General features: G+C 60.5%; 2 protein-coding genes across 5 annotated transcripts; one reads left to right on the forward strand and one right to left on the reverse strand.

Moving 5' to 3' along the window:
* Positions 1-506: 506 nt before the first annotated feature.
* Positions 507-3,433, forward strand: REX1BD (required for excision 1-B domain containing). Of its 2 annotated transcripts, none has more exons than XM_059160558.1 (5): positions 507-873; positions 968-1,050; positions 1,434-1,638; positions 2,483-2,562; positions 3,183-3,433. In XM_059160558.1, exons 1-5 carry the CDS (start codon positions 730-732, stop codon positions 3,199-3,201), a joined length of 531 nt encoding a protein of 176 aa, XP_059016541.1. In that variant the 5' UTR covers positions 507-729; the 3' UTR covers positions 3,202-3,433. The 2 variants fall into 2 exon arrangements, with proteins under 2 accessions (XP_059016541.1, XP_059016540.1); XM_059160557.1 differs by having other exon boundaries at positions 511-873; positions 3,202-3,433.
* On the reverse strand, positions 1,165-14,804 carry CRLF1 (cytokine receptor like factor 1). Of its 3 annotated transcripts, none has more exons than XM_059160553.1 (9): positions 14,466-14,804; positions 9,581-9,862; positions 9,140-9,269; positions 8,814-8,983; positions 7,635-7,792; positions 7,363-7,531; positions 4,708-4,895; positions 4,548-4,590; positions 1,165-1,302 (listed from the first exon to the last, which is right to left on the reverse strand). In XM_059160553.1, the coding sequence occupies exons 1-9, from the start codon at positions 14,575-14,577 to the stop codon at positions 1,298-1,300; spliced, it is 1,257 nt and encodes a 418-aa protein (XP_059016536.1). In that variant the 5' UTR covers positions 14,578-14,804; the 3' UTR covers positions 1,165-1,297. The 3 variants fall into 3 exon arrangements, with proteins under 3 accessions (XP_059016536.1, XP_059016535.1, XP_059016534.1); XM_059160552.1 differs by lacking the exon at positions 1,165-1,302 and adding an exon at positions 3,730-4,050; XM_059160551.1 differs by lacking the exon at positions 1,165-1,302 and adding an exon at positions 3,730-4,050 and having other exon boundaries at positions 4,548-4,595.
* Between the last annotated feature and the right edge of the window lie 72 nt (positions 14,805-14,876).

Consider the following 14,876-nt stretch of genomic DNA (forward strand, 5'->3'; position numbering starts at 1 on the left):
CTCAGGGTGACTTGGACTTGGTGTCAGATGACAACCCAGGGCAGTGATACTGTCGTACTCCTGACACCCGGAGTGCCTGCTGAAGGCTGGTGTCTCAGTTTTTCCACAGGTCTCCCTGTCAGCTGCCCTCTGCCCCCCAGGATAGGCTGCCAACATCTTTCTGGTCTAATCCCACGTTTATCCCTGGAAAAAAGCTTCCCAAAGCTCAAACTACAGAGTGTACCCCCAGCAGAAAGCTCTGAGGCCTGCCTTGCACTTAAAGTGAGACCTTGTTGGCCTTGTACCCACGCCAGACTCTGGGCCTTTGCACAGGCCCTCCTCCGGTCATTTCTGAGGAAGGCACATAGTACCTGCCAAATTTGTTAAGCAGCTGGAATACGGCCTTTTGGGCTCTACAGGATCGGAACCACTTCAAATCCAGTCAAAGCCATGTTACCATGGAAGACAAAATGTGACTTCTGGGGTTTTGTTTTCTTTATTGGAGTGGGGACAGGATGTGAGGGTGACATGAAGTCGATATTGGGGTAAGTGTATACAAGCCGAGGGATGCCCTTGCTTTACATTCGAGGGCAAACATGATGAAAAGATGCTCGCGTTTGACGGGAACAAGCAGGAGGATAGGTCAGGCCTAAGACCGCGGTCTTTGCTGCAGGTCTTCAGGTTTCGGTTTCGGCTGGCCACCTGCTTGGGGTCGAAAGACCTCCGGGCCTGCAGGGGGCGCCTGGCGCAATGGAGCGCCCTGGTCCTGGGCGGGGCCGGGGCTGCGCAGTCATGATCACTGCCAAGGCCTCGGTGGACTCCGCTGTCCCGTCGGTGCCCGGTGCTGCGGTGGCTACCGGTGTCCCGGAGCGCGAGGAGCCAGCGTGGCCCTGGGTGAGCCCGGGCTCAAGCAGGAACAGGCGCGGGGTGGGCGGTATAGGCTTGGGGGGACCGGCTTCATGCCCCAGCCATGCCCCCTGCTCCGTAGAAAGATGCCCCGATCCGGACGCTGGTGCAGCGCATCCACCAGTTGCAGGCTGAGCGCGCGCAGGCCTTCCGCCGGCTGGAGGAGTAAGTGCGGGCGCAAGGGCGGGCAGGGGTCGCAGAGTGCAGCCCCCGGCCGGCTCCGGGGATGGCCGTGAGCGGGGGCGGAGCTGGATCCCCCTGCGGCTGCGTTGTCAGAGGTGGGGCGGGATTCGCTGGGGGACCAGATCTCTGCTTTCCCCCTCTGGAACTCAGGGCGCGGTCCCACTGTCCCGTGGACCACTGCGCGTGGCGCCTCTCCCTTCCCCAGGCGCAGGAGTGGGCCCATCTCCGGTTACCCTGCGGGAGTCAGAGAGCGTCCTCCACACTCTGGGGTCCAGGGACACTTGCTGGGGGCTTTCAGGTGGCCAGTGCGAATGCAGGGCCAGGAGAGCCTGAGGGCGTAGCCTCAGGACCCCCACCTGCCGCAGAGGCCACCTCCAGTACCAGCGAAGCGGTCCTCCCTACGACTTCCCGAGCTACCGGAGCACGGTGCACGAGGTGACCCAGGCCTTCGCCGCCGCCTCGCGGGAGGTGCTGGCGGTGGAGGCCGAGCTGGCCGGACCCAGAGGGCAGCCGCTGCTCGCGAGCCACGTGCGCAGCCTACAACAGCTGGAGCAGACGCACCTGGCCACGGTGAGGCCCCACCCCCAGCCCCGGTCCCCTGCACAGCGCCTGGTCTCTCACGGCCCACTGTGCGCCTCCGGCGCCCCTGACCCCACTTCTTTCTTTCCCACCTCAAAAACTCCACTAAGGTTTCACTTGGGATTCTCTGGCCCTGATCTCTCCAGTCCTTCTCCGGGTCGTTCAAGTTTTGTTTAGTGCCAGGACGTGCCCACTTCATCTCAACACCCCCTCCCGCAGTCCCCGCGCTTTGCCGGGAGGCCCAGTGCCCTCCCACTCCGCTCCTACCCCTTTGGCAGTCCCCATTGCTTCCGTTCTGGTTCTCAGCCCCCTGAATATTGGAGAGAGTGAATTTCCACGGCACACCCGGCCTTGAGTAACCCTGTATCCCAGCCTAGGTTCTGGGCCTGCCCCTCCGCGGGGCGTTCCAAGGCCCCGCCTACTCTGCCCTTACAGCCAATCCTGGCCGAGACACACTGTTCCCAGACCAAACCCACGTGAGGCCACGCCCACATCGTCTCCAAACTAGGATTTCCAGACCACGCTGCTTTAGGAGACCCCAATCCCAGTCTAGGTGTTCTGCCTACTTCCACCCTGCCGCATCCGCTTTTCCCATGCCACGCCTTCCTGCGACCACACCCACGGGGCAGCACCCACACACTCTAGGGCCTGCCCACTGGGTCCTCCTCAGCAGCCCCTTTGAATCCCAGACTCCTCCCGTGCAAAGTATCGCCCCTTGAGACTGTGGGTCATAGCTCCCTTTCTGGGCGCTTCTGTGTCTCCCTTCCTGATCTGTGTGGGAGGGCCGGGGGAGGACCTCTGCCAGTTATGATGCCCTCCCTGTTGCCCATACCAGGTGGCTCTGCTGCAGCTGATGGGGGCACCAGAGCTGTCTGAGCAGGAGAACACTCTGGAGATGCGCCAGCTGAAGATGAAGTGAGCACTCCCTCCCAGTGGGCTGGTGGTGGTAGCTTTGCACATGTACCTTTAGGCACCCATTCCTAGCTAGGGGTGTCCCCGAGCTGGCACAGTCATACTGGCTTGACCCTCTGGACCTGCACGCAGCCCTCAGGGTATGCACATCAGGGCCCTTACCTGGGGGTACCAGACATACGCACACATTGCCCCCAGGACCTGCACCCTGCAATTTCACACCAGACTCACTGTGCATTTCCGGGACACATTTGGGCACCTCACACATGCCAGTCCCACTCCCATGGCTGGACTTAGAGCTTGGACATGGTTGCCCAGGCCCACCAGACACAGGCTGCACATTCCTGCCCCCAGCCCTGCTCCAGCACGCACAAGTGCACTCCCACTTGCTATCTGCTCTGTGACACAGCACAACCTTCGGATGGCACCCGCCCAAGATGGCTTTTTCCTCTCTGCCCACTCTCACCCACAGACTACCCCTCCTCCCTGGCATCCAAATGGTTCTCTTGGCCACTGGTGCTGCCTGGAACTTAGGCGGCAGGCAGGAGGGCCCGGGGCTTGTCACAGCCCCCTAGGAGCTGCGCAGTGGCGGCTAATTTGCTCCATCTGGGTTTTATTTATAGTTCCCATCCACTCTTGTAGGGTAATTAAAACCATGGAAGCGATCAGCGAGGTTCTTCAGGACCTTAGATTTGATGCAGAATCTGTTGAGTGATGGAGGCTCCCTAGGGACACGCCGAGGGATACGGAAAATGGGGTGAATGGCACCCAGCCCACCCCTGGACTGTCAGCTGGCTGGGGGTCACACGCCACCGGGTTGCTGACTGCCCTTGAGTTTGCTGTGACTCCCACAATAAAGGACCTTTCATTTTCAGCTGCTCCACTGTCTCTGTGTCCTGGGGTGCTGGGATGGGTGTCACTGGGGAGGAGGCCCCACAAAGCCAGGGATGCCAGGTGAGAGACCCCCCTCCCCCCACTCCCAGTAGAAATGGCATTTTGAATCACACCCTCCAATGAATTTAAAACCAGATCTTTCACATCCTGGAGAGTCTGAAATTCTGGGACCCAAAGACTCCAATGCCATAGGGCCATTAGGATTCCTCATGCTTCCCTTGAACACCACAGCCCCTACCCTGGGCCAGTCCAGCCCGAAACAGCTTCACAATCAGGGCACCTAAATAGCTTGTTTATTTAAAAAGACTTTGGATGGGGTGGGGGGAGCAATGACCCCTCTTCACCCCCAGCCCTGGGAGGGGTTCTGGGCAGCTTAGCCAACCCTCATACACACACCCACTGGAGTTGCATCCAAGAGTGGCCTCACGTGGAGACCAAAGATGTTGTTACCCTCAGAATATCCACCCCAGCTCCTGCCGAGGGTGCTTGGGTGCCCTGAGGCGAGGGTACAGAGTTAGCCCCCAGTCTGGGTGCGGCCCCCAGGTCTCCACGCAGCAGGGAGGGTGGCCCCAGTCCCTAGAGCTTATCTGGCAGGACCTGCAGGCAGAGGGGAAGCCAAGCTAAGCAGGGAGTATAGGAGGGGCCAGTACCACAGAGCAATCGAGGAAGCCCCAGTTCAGGTCCTGGCCCCATCACTTTCAGCTTGGGGACCTCCGGTAGGGTACTGCCCCCTCTCAGGGCCTCAGTTTCCCCCATTTGAGAAGTAGGAAAAATTGTCCCAAGGGGTACCCTGTGGGTAAAACTCTTGGCGCAGAGTGAGCATGCAGTAGGCGCTCATACTGGGGCGAGTATGTTCATTCCTGAGGATTATATTCCACTTTGGACGTTTTCGGGGGTCAGATGCTTTTACTAGGTTGAAGGCCACAGGACCAGGCGACCACTGTGGTTAGGTAAACGCTGGTTTAGGAGAGGGAGGAAGGGATTCCATCTCACCAACTCTAAGGCTGGGGGGAGGGGGCACGGCCTGTGGCCACTAGGAGGGGCCCTTGTCTCCCTCCCTGCCCACCCACCCAGTAGGGGTGGGCTCCCCTTACCTCTCGTCGTGCCCCGTCTGCCCGAGGGCAGGATCCCCTCGTCCTGTGCTTGGAAGGAAGGAGGCAGTGTCTGGGGGCTGCGGACCTCCCCCCGCCCCCAATCCGATTCCCTCCCTGCTCCCACCACTCCATCCCTCGCCCGCCGGTCTCTCCTTCCTACCTGGTTGCGGGTCTTGTGTGTCTTCTGCATCCAGGCTCGCCACTGGTCGTAGAGGCGGAAGCTCAGGTTCGAGCAGTAGGCGTGCTTCTTGAGCCAGCCCAGGAACTGCTTGAGCTCGCGCCGCACCGGCCCCGAGCTCGGCTCGCCGCCCCTCGGCTCGCACGCCCCGCCGCCCGGGCCCGGGCGCTCTGACGGGGGAAGCGGTAGCGTCACGGCGCGCCCGCCAGAGGGCGCGCGAGGGCCGGAGAGGGAGGTTCTGCAGCTCCGCGGACGGTGTTTCCCTTGGGCACCTCCCTCCCGGGTGTCTCCGCGGGATCGGGTCCCTCCACCGCCCAGCACAGCAGCCCAGCTGAGCCCAGGAGGAGGTGGGAGGCAGGGGAAGGAGGGGGCACTTCCCCCCGTCTCCTGCAGGAACCTGATTCCCGTGGTCTGAACCAGGTGTGAGTGAAAGGGAGGGGAAGGAGGAGAGGAGCCAGGGCCAGAGGGATGAGACCCCGACCCAGAGCAAGGGACTGAGAAAGGGCGCCACTAGTGAGGAAGAGCTTGAGAGAGAGAAAGAGGTAGAGATGAAAAGATGGATACAAGGTGAGACAGGGAGCTGTGGGGAGGGCCAAAGCAACAGGGGACAGCCAAGGAGACGCAGAGGGACAGAAAAGGGAGAGGTGGAGAGAGGGCTGCAGCAGGCAGAGACAGAGACCATGTGTGTGGGGACACAGAAACCCAAAAAGGCAAAAATACAGAGAGATACAGGGTAAGAGAATGACAGAAGGATGAAGGGAGCGCGGGGGGGGGGGGGGCGGTGTGAGCAGGGAGGCAGTCCCCAGGACAGGCCTGAGAGCTCGAGCCAGTGGGGTGGAGAGTGGGCTGGGAGGGCCAGGTGGGAGGCCGGCCTGTCTGTCCAGCTGCCGGCCGCAGCCAGCCCCTAGCAGGCCGGCAGATAAGGACATCGGCCTCACGTCATAAATAACGCCGGGAACCCGCTGACAGGCCCTGGCACGGTCACGGCCCCCACCGCCCCTGCTGGCCTCCCCCGGCCTCCCCAGCCTCTCCAGCGGACGCAGCCGCCTACTGGCTCGCGTGCAAGAATCGCAGGTGCTGGGCACGAGCAGGGGCCAAGGCGCAGGCCCCTCCCAGCCGCGCTAGATCCCGCCCACCCCCAGAACCTGGAGGGGCCCAGGATGAGGGCTGGGGAACTGGCTGTCCCTGGCTTTGGGACCCCCTCTGGGCCTCAGTTTCCCCATCAACCCACAAGCATGGGCCTGGACTTCCAGGAAACTGAATTCAGATCCCTGTGTGGCCCTGGGGGCTTGGCTGAACGTCCTAGGAGCTCAGGGTCCTCACCTGAGAAAAGGGATTCCCTTGGGGTGAAATCATGGGGAAGCAAGAGCTAGGAGGCTCAGTAACTACTGCCTGCAAACACTGAGAAGGCGCCCACCGTGAGTGAACTTTTCTTGGGTTGTCTCATTTACCCCTAACAATAGCCTGATGTGGGTATGATTATTATACCCACTTTCCAGATGGAAAAGCTGAGGTCAGATATTTCAATTAATGTATTTCATAACATTTCACAAAGGAGAGAATGGAGGATCATGGGCTTAGAGAAACCCCAGAAGGGAAGGGGTTCAATCAGACCCAGGCTCCTGGTTGTCCCCACTCCCCTGCTTGGATCGAAGGGGAACCCAAGGGGTGCCTGGGTGGCTCATTGGGTTAAGCCTCTGCCTTCGGCTCAGGTCGTGATCCCAGGGTCCTGGGATTGAGCCATGTATCGGACTCTCTGCTCAGCAGGGAGCCTGCTTCCCTTCCTCTCTCTCTGCCTGCCTCTCTGCCTACTTGTGATCTGTCAAATAAATAAAACTAAAAAGAAAAAGAAAAAGAAAGAAGGGGAACTCAAGACCCATTAGAGGGAGAGTTGGCAGCCAATCAGCCACAGAGGCAGAGGTCTCAAACCCACCTGCCTTTAGGGGGTAGGGAGGGGATACAGGTGGGTAAAATGGGCCAGGTGGGGAACTGGAAAATGAGACCCTTGAATGAGGAGTGCTGATGGGGGCTGTGGGCACACTCCAGCTGTGTCCTGTTACATTTCCTTGCTTAAAGATGCTATTTTTAGGGATGCCTGGGTATCTCAGTGGTTTAAGAGTCTGCCTTCAGTTGAAGTCATGATCCCAAGGCCCTGGGATAGAGGCCGGCATCGGGCTCCCTGCCCAGGGGGGAGTCTGTTCCTTCCTCTCCCTCTGGCCTCCCCTCCCAATCCGTGATCTCTCTGTCCTTCACTCTCTCTCTCTCAAATAAATAAATAAAATCTTAAAAAAAAAAGTTTACATTTTTAAGCACTCTCTACACCGAACATGGGGCTCGAACTCACAACCCCAAGATCAAGAGTCCCATGCTCTTCCGACTGAGCCAGCCAGGTGCACCAACACTTTCTAGATCATTCAATTTTCTAGGAAACCAAGGATATTTGTGTGAAAACTTCCTGGTTTTGAATGTCTGCAAGTTGGTCACTTTTTTTTTCTTTTTCCAAATAACAGGTCAAAGAAAATGGACCTAAGGGCTACCAATTTGAGACCCCTACTCCCTCAGAGGAAACAAAGAAACAGAGGCTTTGGCTGCTTTGGGACGGGTCTCCCGACCACCCAGAGCTATGGGGGTGCTCACCACTACGAGGGGTGGAGGCGGCCGTGGGGTGGCTCCACTCACTCCAGATCCCTGCCTTCTTGGAGCCGTAGATCCCGAAGGGATTGCAACGCACCTGCACGAAGTAGACTGTGCCTGGCTTCAGGCCGGCCAGGCGGCACGAGGTCTGGTTGCTGACATCGTCCACCACCTGGTGGCCATGGCAGGGTCAGAGGCCAGAGGTTGGGGTGGGGGGTAGGGAAGCACGAGGTGGGATGGGGACCAGGGGAGAGGGGGGGTCGATTGTCAGGCACCTTCCAATCCACGCTGTCCTCCACTCGGTAGCGGATTTGGTACTTGGCTTGGAAGAGGAAGTCCTTGAGGGCCGGTGGGGAAACCCAGCGCACACTCAGCTGGTCCTCCAGGCCCCCGACACGGCTCACGTGCACATCGGGTGGGGGATCCGTGGTCACTGTGAGACGGGGCAGGGCAAGGCTTAATCAGCCAGCCGTCCTTGCACATGGCCAGCCCCCACCTGGGTTCAGATCTCAGAGCACATGGCTTGTCGGGGGCACCTGCCTCTGTCCTGCCCTCTACCCCCTCCCTGCTTCCAGCCGGGTGGATTACATTAGATAATATTTGGGAAACACTCAGCACCTAGAAGCATTCAATTAATGTTAGCTGTTATCACCATTATTATCTATGACAGGAGAAATATAATCCTATCTTCGGGGAACTACAGAAAAGCAGCCATCTGCCTGGCTGATGACATTGTTCTTATTATGCCCAGGAGCTCAGGGGTCAGCAGGCTGCCAGACCCCTGGGAAGTTCCTCCTGACCCCCGACGGCCCACCTGCACTTCCAGATCCTTCCTACTTTGCAGAGGTTTTCAATATGACAGCCTTGCTGGTGCAGAGGGGAAACTGAGGCTCAGAACCTGCTCACTGCAGCTTCAGGGCTTGAGGAAGCAAAGCAGGAAGCAGACTGAGGTGGGGGGCGACTACCAGCCTTCTGGGGATCCTTCTGGGAGCCCGGTGGGCAGCACGGAGGTCTGGCCTCTCCCCCTGAGGCCTTAGTAAGGGTCTGAAAGGGTTAAGGCACAGGCCTGCTTGGGGCTGAGAAACACCCTAATTAGATTAGGCCCAATTCTGCTCGCAGATCATCTGTTTCCTGCCTCCCGCCTGCGCACCCCCCTCCCCAGCTCCAGGCTGAGGCTTCCTGGGGCGCCTCCCCGACCTGGGCGCCCCCTCCCAGTTCCCCCCGGGGCCCCCTCCTGCACACCTGGGCTGCTGAGGGGGAGAGAGCCAGGCCAGGTGTTCTCCACAGAGTGGGGGTATCCTGGCTGCTTCAGGGGACTAGGGACCTATGGGTGGATGCCTTGTTCCTCTCGGCCCCAACCAGCAGGGTCGGGGCTGAAGCTGCAGCCCGGAGCTGAGCTAGTAGAGGGGGTGCAGGATCCCTTGTGGGCCTAGTAGTTGGGGTGGGGGGCTCACCCACATCCAGGATGTCCAGCGTGAGCACATCGGAGCGGGCTGAGCCCAGCCGGTTGGTGGCCTCTACCCAGATCTCATAGGGGGTAAAGAGAGCCAGGTCCTTGGGGATATGACAGGAATGAGGTCCCACCGTGTGGTACTCCTCACACGTGTTGTCCTGCCCGTACCACCTGCGGGGCAGGAGGGGCTGTGAGGACACTCGGAGGTCCTTTCAGGCCCTCCAGACCTCCCCAGGGCAGCCCCGGAGTGCAGATGGGACACCAGGTTTGGAGACCGTGGGCTTTAGCCAAGACTAGAACACGTGTCACCCAAGGGCCTCCACCAACCTCAGCTTGTACTTGAGAGAGTAGTTGGTGTGGAGGAAGGTTTCCCCGTGGGCCCCCGGCGTCCAGCGGCATGTCAGGTCCTTCATGTTCTTGGACCAGCAACTGATGTTGAAGGGTTTCTCTGGGGGCACTGGGGAAGGGTGGAGGGTGTGCAGGGGGCTGAGGGTCTGGACCAGCCCTCTATAGGTGGAGAAGTCACTAGCCACCAGCTGGGCCCCCACCCTGGAGTGGAAGGAGGGTGAACAGAGTGGATGTTGGCATGACAGCCTACCAGGGATCCCTTGGGGACAGGGCGTGGGTGTTCTAGGTCCTCTCTCCACCCCATCTGCGCCACCATACCCACTGTCAGTAGTGGGCCACAGGGCCCATGGTCCATGCCCCTCTCCAGAGGGAGACGCTGCCCACAAGAGTTACCCCTAGTTATCATGGGGGCCCACTTACAGCCAACATAGAGGCAGGAGCCCGCCAGGATGCTGCCGTCGCGAGCATGGCACACGAGGTTGTCACCAGACTGCTGCCTGGATCCGTTGAGGTTGGCCAGGGCGAGGGCCAGGGTGGACGTGTTGAGCACACGGGAGAGCTCAGGGGCTAGACGGCGTCCATTGAGGGTCCAGTAGAGGCCCTCGGCGGTGGCGCCTGGTGGGTCCCCATGCACTGAGCATGTGGCCTGCAGGGAGGAGCCGATGAGGAGCGTGGGGTCCTGGGGGCTGATGACAGCCATGTCTGGGGTCAGAGAGGAGGGCCTGTCAGGCCTGAGATGGAGTCACTCTGAACCCCCCCCCGCCCCCGCCACCACCATACTAGGACCTCCAGGACCCATGGCAGTTCTGTGTGGGAGCCTTTTCCTGTTGTCTCCCTCCCATTTTACAGATAAGGAGACAGAGGTTCAATTAGGGCACATGACCAGCCCAAGGTTGGTGGCAGAAGCAAGATTCAGCCTTAGAGCTGTGTGATCCCACAGCTCAGGTCCTTCCAAGCTGCTTCTTCACAGACTTGCTCAAGGCTCTGGGAGTGGACACAGAACTCAGGCATAAATGTCCATCCAGATTCAAAGAAATCTAGCTTGGCACATAGTTCTGGCAACTATCACATTCTGCTTTTTTCTTTTCTTTTCATTTTATTTTTGGCAATTAGAAAGCAAAGACTGGTATCCCTAGAACCTCACACATAGTCTTTGGGGGGAAAGATGCTTCGAAGATGGAGTACCGTGACTCATACTAGAATCCTGCTTATTTTATGGATGAAAAAAACTGAGGCTCTGAGAAATCATCTCTTGCCCAGAGTCACTCAGGAAAGGGCACACAATTTAATCCCTGATTTGGTGGTCTCCAGAATTCTGCTCTGTGCTGTTGCCGGAACTGAAGAAGGCTGAGGCAAACTCTAGGCTCCCAGCCCCTATCCAAAGGGACTTGGCATTGTTGTTCTTTCCTTCAACTCATTTTTCATAATCTGCAAAATGGGAACAAAAACGTTCATGATCCCTAGGGCCATTGTGAAGATGAGATGGAAAGCGACTTCCTAAACAGGATTGTGTATGGACTGGGTGCTGGGCACGAGGCTCTTAGGGATGCCAAGTCTTCCCCTTCTGGAAGGGGAACCTAGGAGGAGTCTGTTTTTATCCAAGGAGAAGTCAAGGTCCAGATAAGGGCAAGGGCTTTCACAGATACAAGTGCAAGACCCTGCTACCTCTCTCTGAGCCTCAATCTCCCCATCTGGGAATTCGGCATCACATTATCGACTACATGTTTGAGAGGAGTGAAAATGTCTTAAGGACAACCCTGTGGGACCATTAAGCCAGGCTGACCTGGGTTCAAGTGCCCCCAGTTCACTGGAGACAGCTTGGCCCATTCGTTTTATTTCTTTGAGCCTCTGGGAAGGGGCCTCTCCCTCCACCAAGAGCAGCTGTGAGGACTTATTCACTCACTTGTTCATTCATTCATTCATTCATTCATGCATCCATGCATAGAGCACCTACAGTTTGCCTGGAGCTGGGGGCACAATGGTGACCAAGATACTCAAATTTCCTGCCCTTATAGGCCTTGAATCCAAGGGATCAACAGGAGAAAGAACAAATAAATATCTAAGAATAAATAAGGAAGAAAGTGAAGTACATATTAGTGGTGGCAGCTCAATGGCCCAGGAGGCCTATGTGGGGAGGCATTAGAGCTGAGACCTGAATAAAGTGAAAGAAATCACCATGAAAATGTCTAGGAGAGAGTGACCAGGTGGTGGGAGCAGCAAGTGCAAAGGTCCTGGGGCAGGAGTGGTGGGGAGTGAAGTCTAGGAGGTCAGTAGTGCCAGACCTGGTGGGGAGGGGTTATTCCAGGGTTCTGCGCAGGGGATGATTTACATTTTAAAAGGATCCCCAGGCTGCTGTAAAAAGGGACTGGAGGTGGGGGGAGCAGCAGTGACAGCAGGAGGTAGCCCAGCTTCTCTGAGATGACAGCCAAGGAGAGGGTCATCCTGGCCCCTTGGGAGGCACTCTGAGTGCTAGCGGCTGCCCTGTGCTGGCCCTCACAGCCCCAGATGGGCGAGATGGGGTCCACGCCGTTCTCCGGCCGGCCCTCACAATTTTCCGGGGCAAACTTGGCTTGAGGGCCATTTCTCGCTGGAGCCTGGGATCACAGTTGCGTTTGGGGCTTGGCCCAGGGCTCGCCGGAGGTCTCAGCGTCCGTGCGAAGGAGCCGACTGAGCGGGCCAGAGTCGAGGAGGCGGGGGCGGCCGGGGGCGGGGGCCAGGGGGCCGCCCCGGAGGTCCCAGGCAGCCAGCCGCCCGCTAATTCGGAATTCCTTCGGCATGAACTCGGGCGTGCCAGCGTCTCTGCCCTGGCCCACCCACCGCTTCCTGCCTGGGCCCCCCCAGCAGGGTGGGAGGCACAGCCGGGCCTGCCTGGACCCCAGGCCCACTCTCAACCCTTTGGGGGTAGGTCACGCCCCTCCTGCCCCCCACCCGCCAGCAGAGTCTAGCCAGGAAGGGGCTCTCTGGGGGGTCTTGGCTGGGGGGCACTGCCCCTCTGCCACACCCGCCTGGCCTGGGCTGGCGAGCATTGCCAGCCAGCAGCTGCAGCTGCCCTCCTGGGGGGGGCGGGGGGGTGTACAGGGCGGGAGGGCAAGGCCAGGCGGGCCTGGACAGGCCAGTCCCCCCCCAACCCCAGGTTCCACCAGAAAAGGTCAGAGGGAGGACTTCTCCTGGGACGTTGGTGCCAATCCCAGCTGGAGCACCTGAGCCACTGGATTCCCCTATCCTGTTCTCAGTTTCCTCCTCCATAAAATGGGAGGAAAATAAGTTCTACCTGTTGGGGAGATTAATGAGATGAGATGGCGATGTCCAGGACCCAGCACATTGCAGGACCTAGGAACTATTAAGGTCACAGCCCCTCCCAGCTCTGGGGTCCCAGCTGACTCCCAACTCCCTTCAGGCCTCCCCAAACAATGGGCCAAGGCACCCAGGCGAAGCAGCTGGGAACAGCCCACTAAGGTTGTGGGGGCCCTTGCCTGGTTTGGGGGGCCTCCTAGAAGGCTCCCCAAAGCAGATCCCTGAGCTACGCTTTTGGACAGCCCCCCCAACCCCCTTGCTCCCTGCCTCCCTGCTTTTCACACAGAGCTGGGGCCTTTAAAAGTTTTTTCCTTCTCCCTTCCCAATCTGGAGCCACTGCCGTTATTAAAAAGGAACACCATGTGTTTTAAAAGGGTAAAGTGTGAGATTCTCTGCAAGCAAGGCAGGAGGGTGGCCTCCATCCCGGGGTCCCGACAGGGGTCCCATCTCCAGTCCCGCTGGTACCTGCAGATACTTTACGACCCACCCGCCTATTGGTCAGGTGCTAAGACACACCGTAAGTAGAAACATATTGCTGAGGTGTGAGAATCTTTTATTTAATTTCTTCCCCCTTAAAGGAAAAAACACACACAACAGTCCCCCCCAACCTCCACCACCTTTGCCTGCCGCTCCAGGAGCTGGAAAACAAAGCCGGCCACGCAGAGTAGCCTTTACAGGCGCTGCTCACTGCCTAACGGAGCTGCCAGGAACCCCAGGATGGCCTGGGGCATCCCCTCACCTGCCCAGGCGCCTGGGGTGTGCTGGGCTTTCAGCAAGTGCCCCCAGGAGGTGCCCAGACCCTGTCCTTTCTAAAGACGCACCACAGGAAGCTTGCAAACAGCTCTGTGCAGGGTGGGATGGCCTGGGGAGCAGTGTGTGCTGGCCCGAGTGGACATGAGCGCCTGGATCGGTGCGTGGAGTGGTTGTGAACGTCTAGGGCAAGCTGTGCCTGCGTGTATACCCCTGTGTTGCCTCCCCCCGCGGAATGTATGTGACCACGAATGTGTGTGTGTCAGGGATGGAATGTGTGTGTGCGCGCCCCGATGGTGTGCGAATGTGCATCTGGGATGCAGTGTGCGCTCATCTGAGGGCGAGGGTGACGGGCCACAAGCCAGTGTGTCTTTGTGTGTCTCTGGGTGTGTCCCAGAGAAGGTCTGGATGTAGAAACGGTGTCCTGGAGGGGGTGTACTTTGGGTGGGGGGACAGAGAGTGCCGCGGGCCAGGAGCTCCTGACAGGCCAGTGGTCTCGGCCTGAGAGGCTGTGGGTTCCCGGTCCCCCTCCCTCCAACCAAGGCTGGGCCCGCGGTGCCCCGACTCGCTGGCTCCTGCTCCCTCTCACTCTCACCCACTCGCTCACAAAGATTTCTCTCGCTGGAGGCTCTCAGCCACGCGCAGCCCGGCCAGGAAAGGTCCCGAGCCCGCCGGTGGCTGGGACTCCCCGGACCCCCGCGCGCGGGGTCCCGCCAGGGGAGGGCGGCGGCGCCGGCCCGCGGAGAGGCGCGTCCCCGGGGACCCCGGGCCGCGCGCCAGGCGGCCAGAGCGGCCCCCCTCCCGCCGCCCCGCCTTCCTCGCGGGGCTCATCCCTCCACTGGTGGGGGGGCCCGCCCAGGGCCAGCACCCAACGCGCCTACCGCGTGCGCCCCTGCCCGGGAGCGGTGCCCCTCGGTCTCTACGGCTCCAAGTCCGCGGGAGCTGTTGCGTGCACCCGCCGGGTCCCGGAGTTCAGAAAGTCCCAGGCCGCGGCCCCCCGACCCCCCGGGTCAGGGCCGGGTATCCCCGGCCGGGCGGCCCAGGTAAGAAGGCCTAGGGCGCGGAAGCCGGACCCTCGGGACGGGGGACTGCGGCACCGTGCGCCCCGCAGGTGAGGGCGCCCCGAGGGCCGCGCCGGGGGCGCCTTCCTTTGTTCCCGGGCCGTCCAGGTGGCGCCCGCGCCCCCTCCCCCCGCAGCTGCCCCCGGGGCGCACGCTCTCGGCCCAGGCGGGAAGAAGGGAACAGGACGCCGGGTACTCACGGGCTCCTGATCCGGCTCTCGGCGCCCCGAGGACGCAGAGTAGCAGTAGGGGCAGCAGCAGCGGCGGCCGCCGCGCGGATTGGGCGGCGGGGCCCGAGCGGCCGGCGGGCATGGGGCCGGCGCTGCCGGGGGCGCGCGGCAGGAGGCGGCGGGCGGCGGCTGCGGCGGCGCGGGGTGCGGGGCTGGAGGCTGGCGCGGGAGGGCGCGGGCTGGGCAGCCCGCACGTCGCTGGGCGCGGGCGCGGAGGCCGGAGCAAGTCTGAGCAGCCGAATTGACAAGGCGCTAATGCGCCGCTGGCCCCGCCCGGCCCCGCCCCCGGCCCGGCCCGGCCCCGGGGGGGCGGCGGGCCCCGCACCGGCCTCCCCGCCGCCCGCCCGCCCGCGGGCACCGCGCGCCCCACCCGTCCGGCCT

Source organism: Mustela lutreola, chromosome 2, assembly GCF_030435805.1.
Source record: "Mustela lutreola isolate mMusLut2 chromosome 2, mMusLut2.pri, whole genome shotgun sequence".
NCBI classification, from domain to species: domain Eukaryota; kingdom Metazoa; phylum Chordata; class Mammalia; order Carnivora; family Mustelidae; genus Mustela; species Mustela lutreola.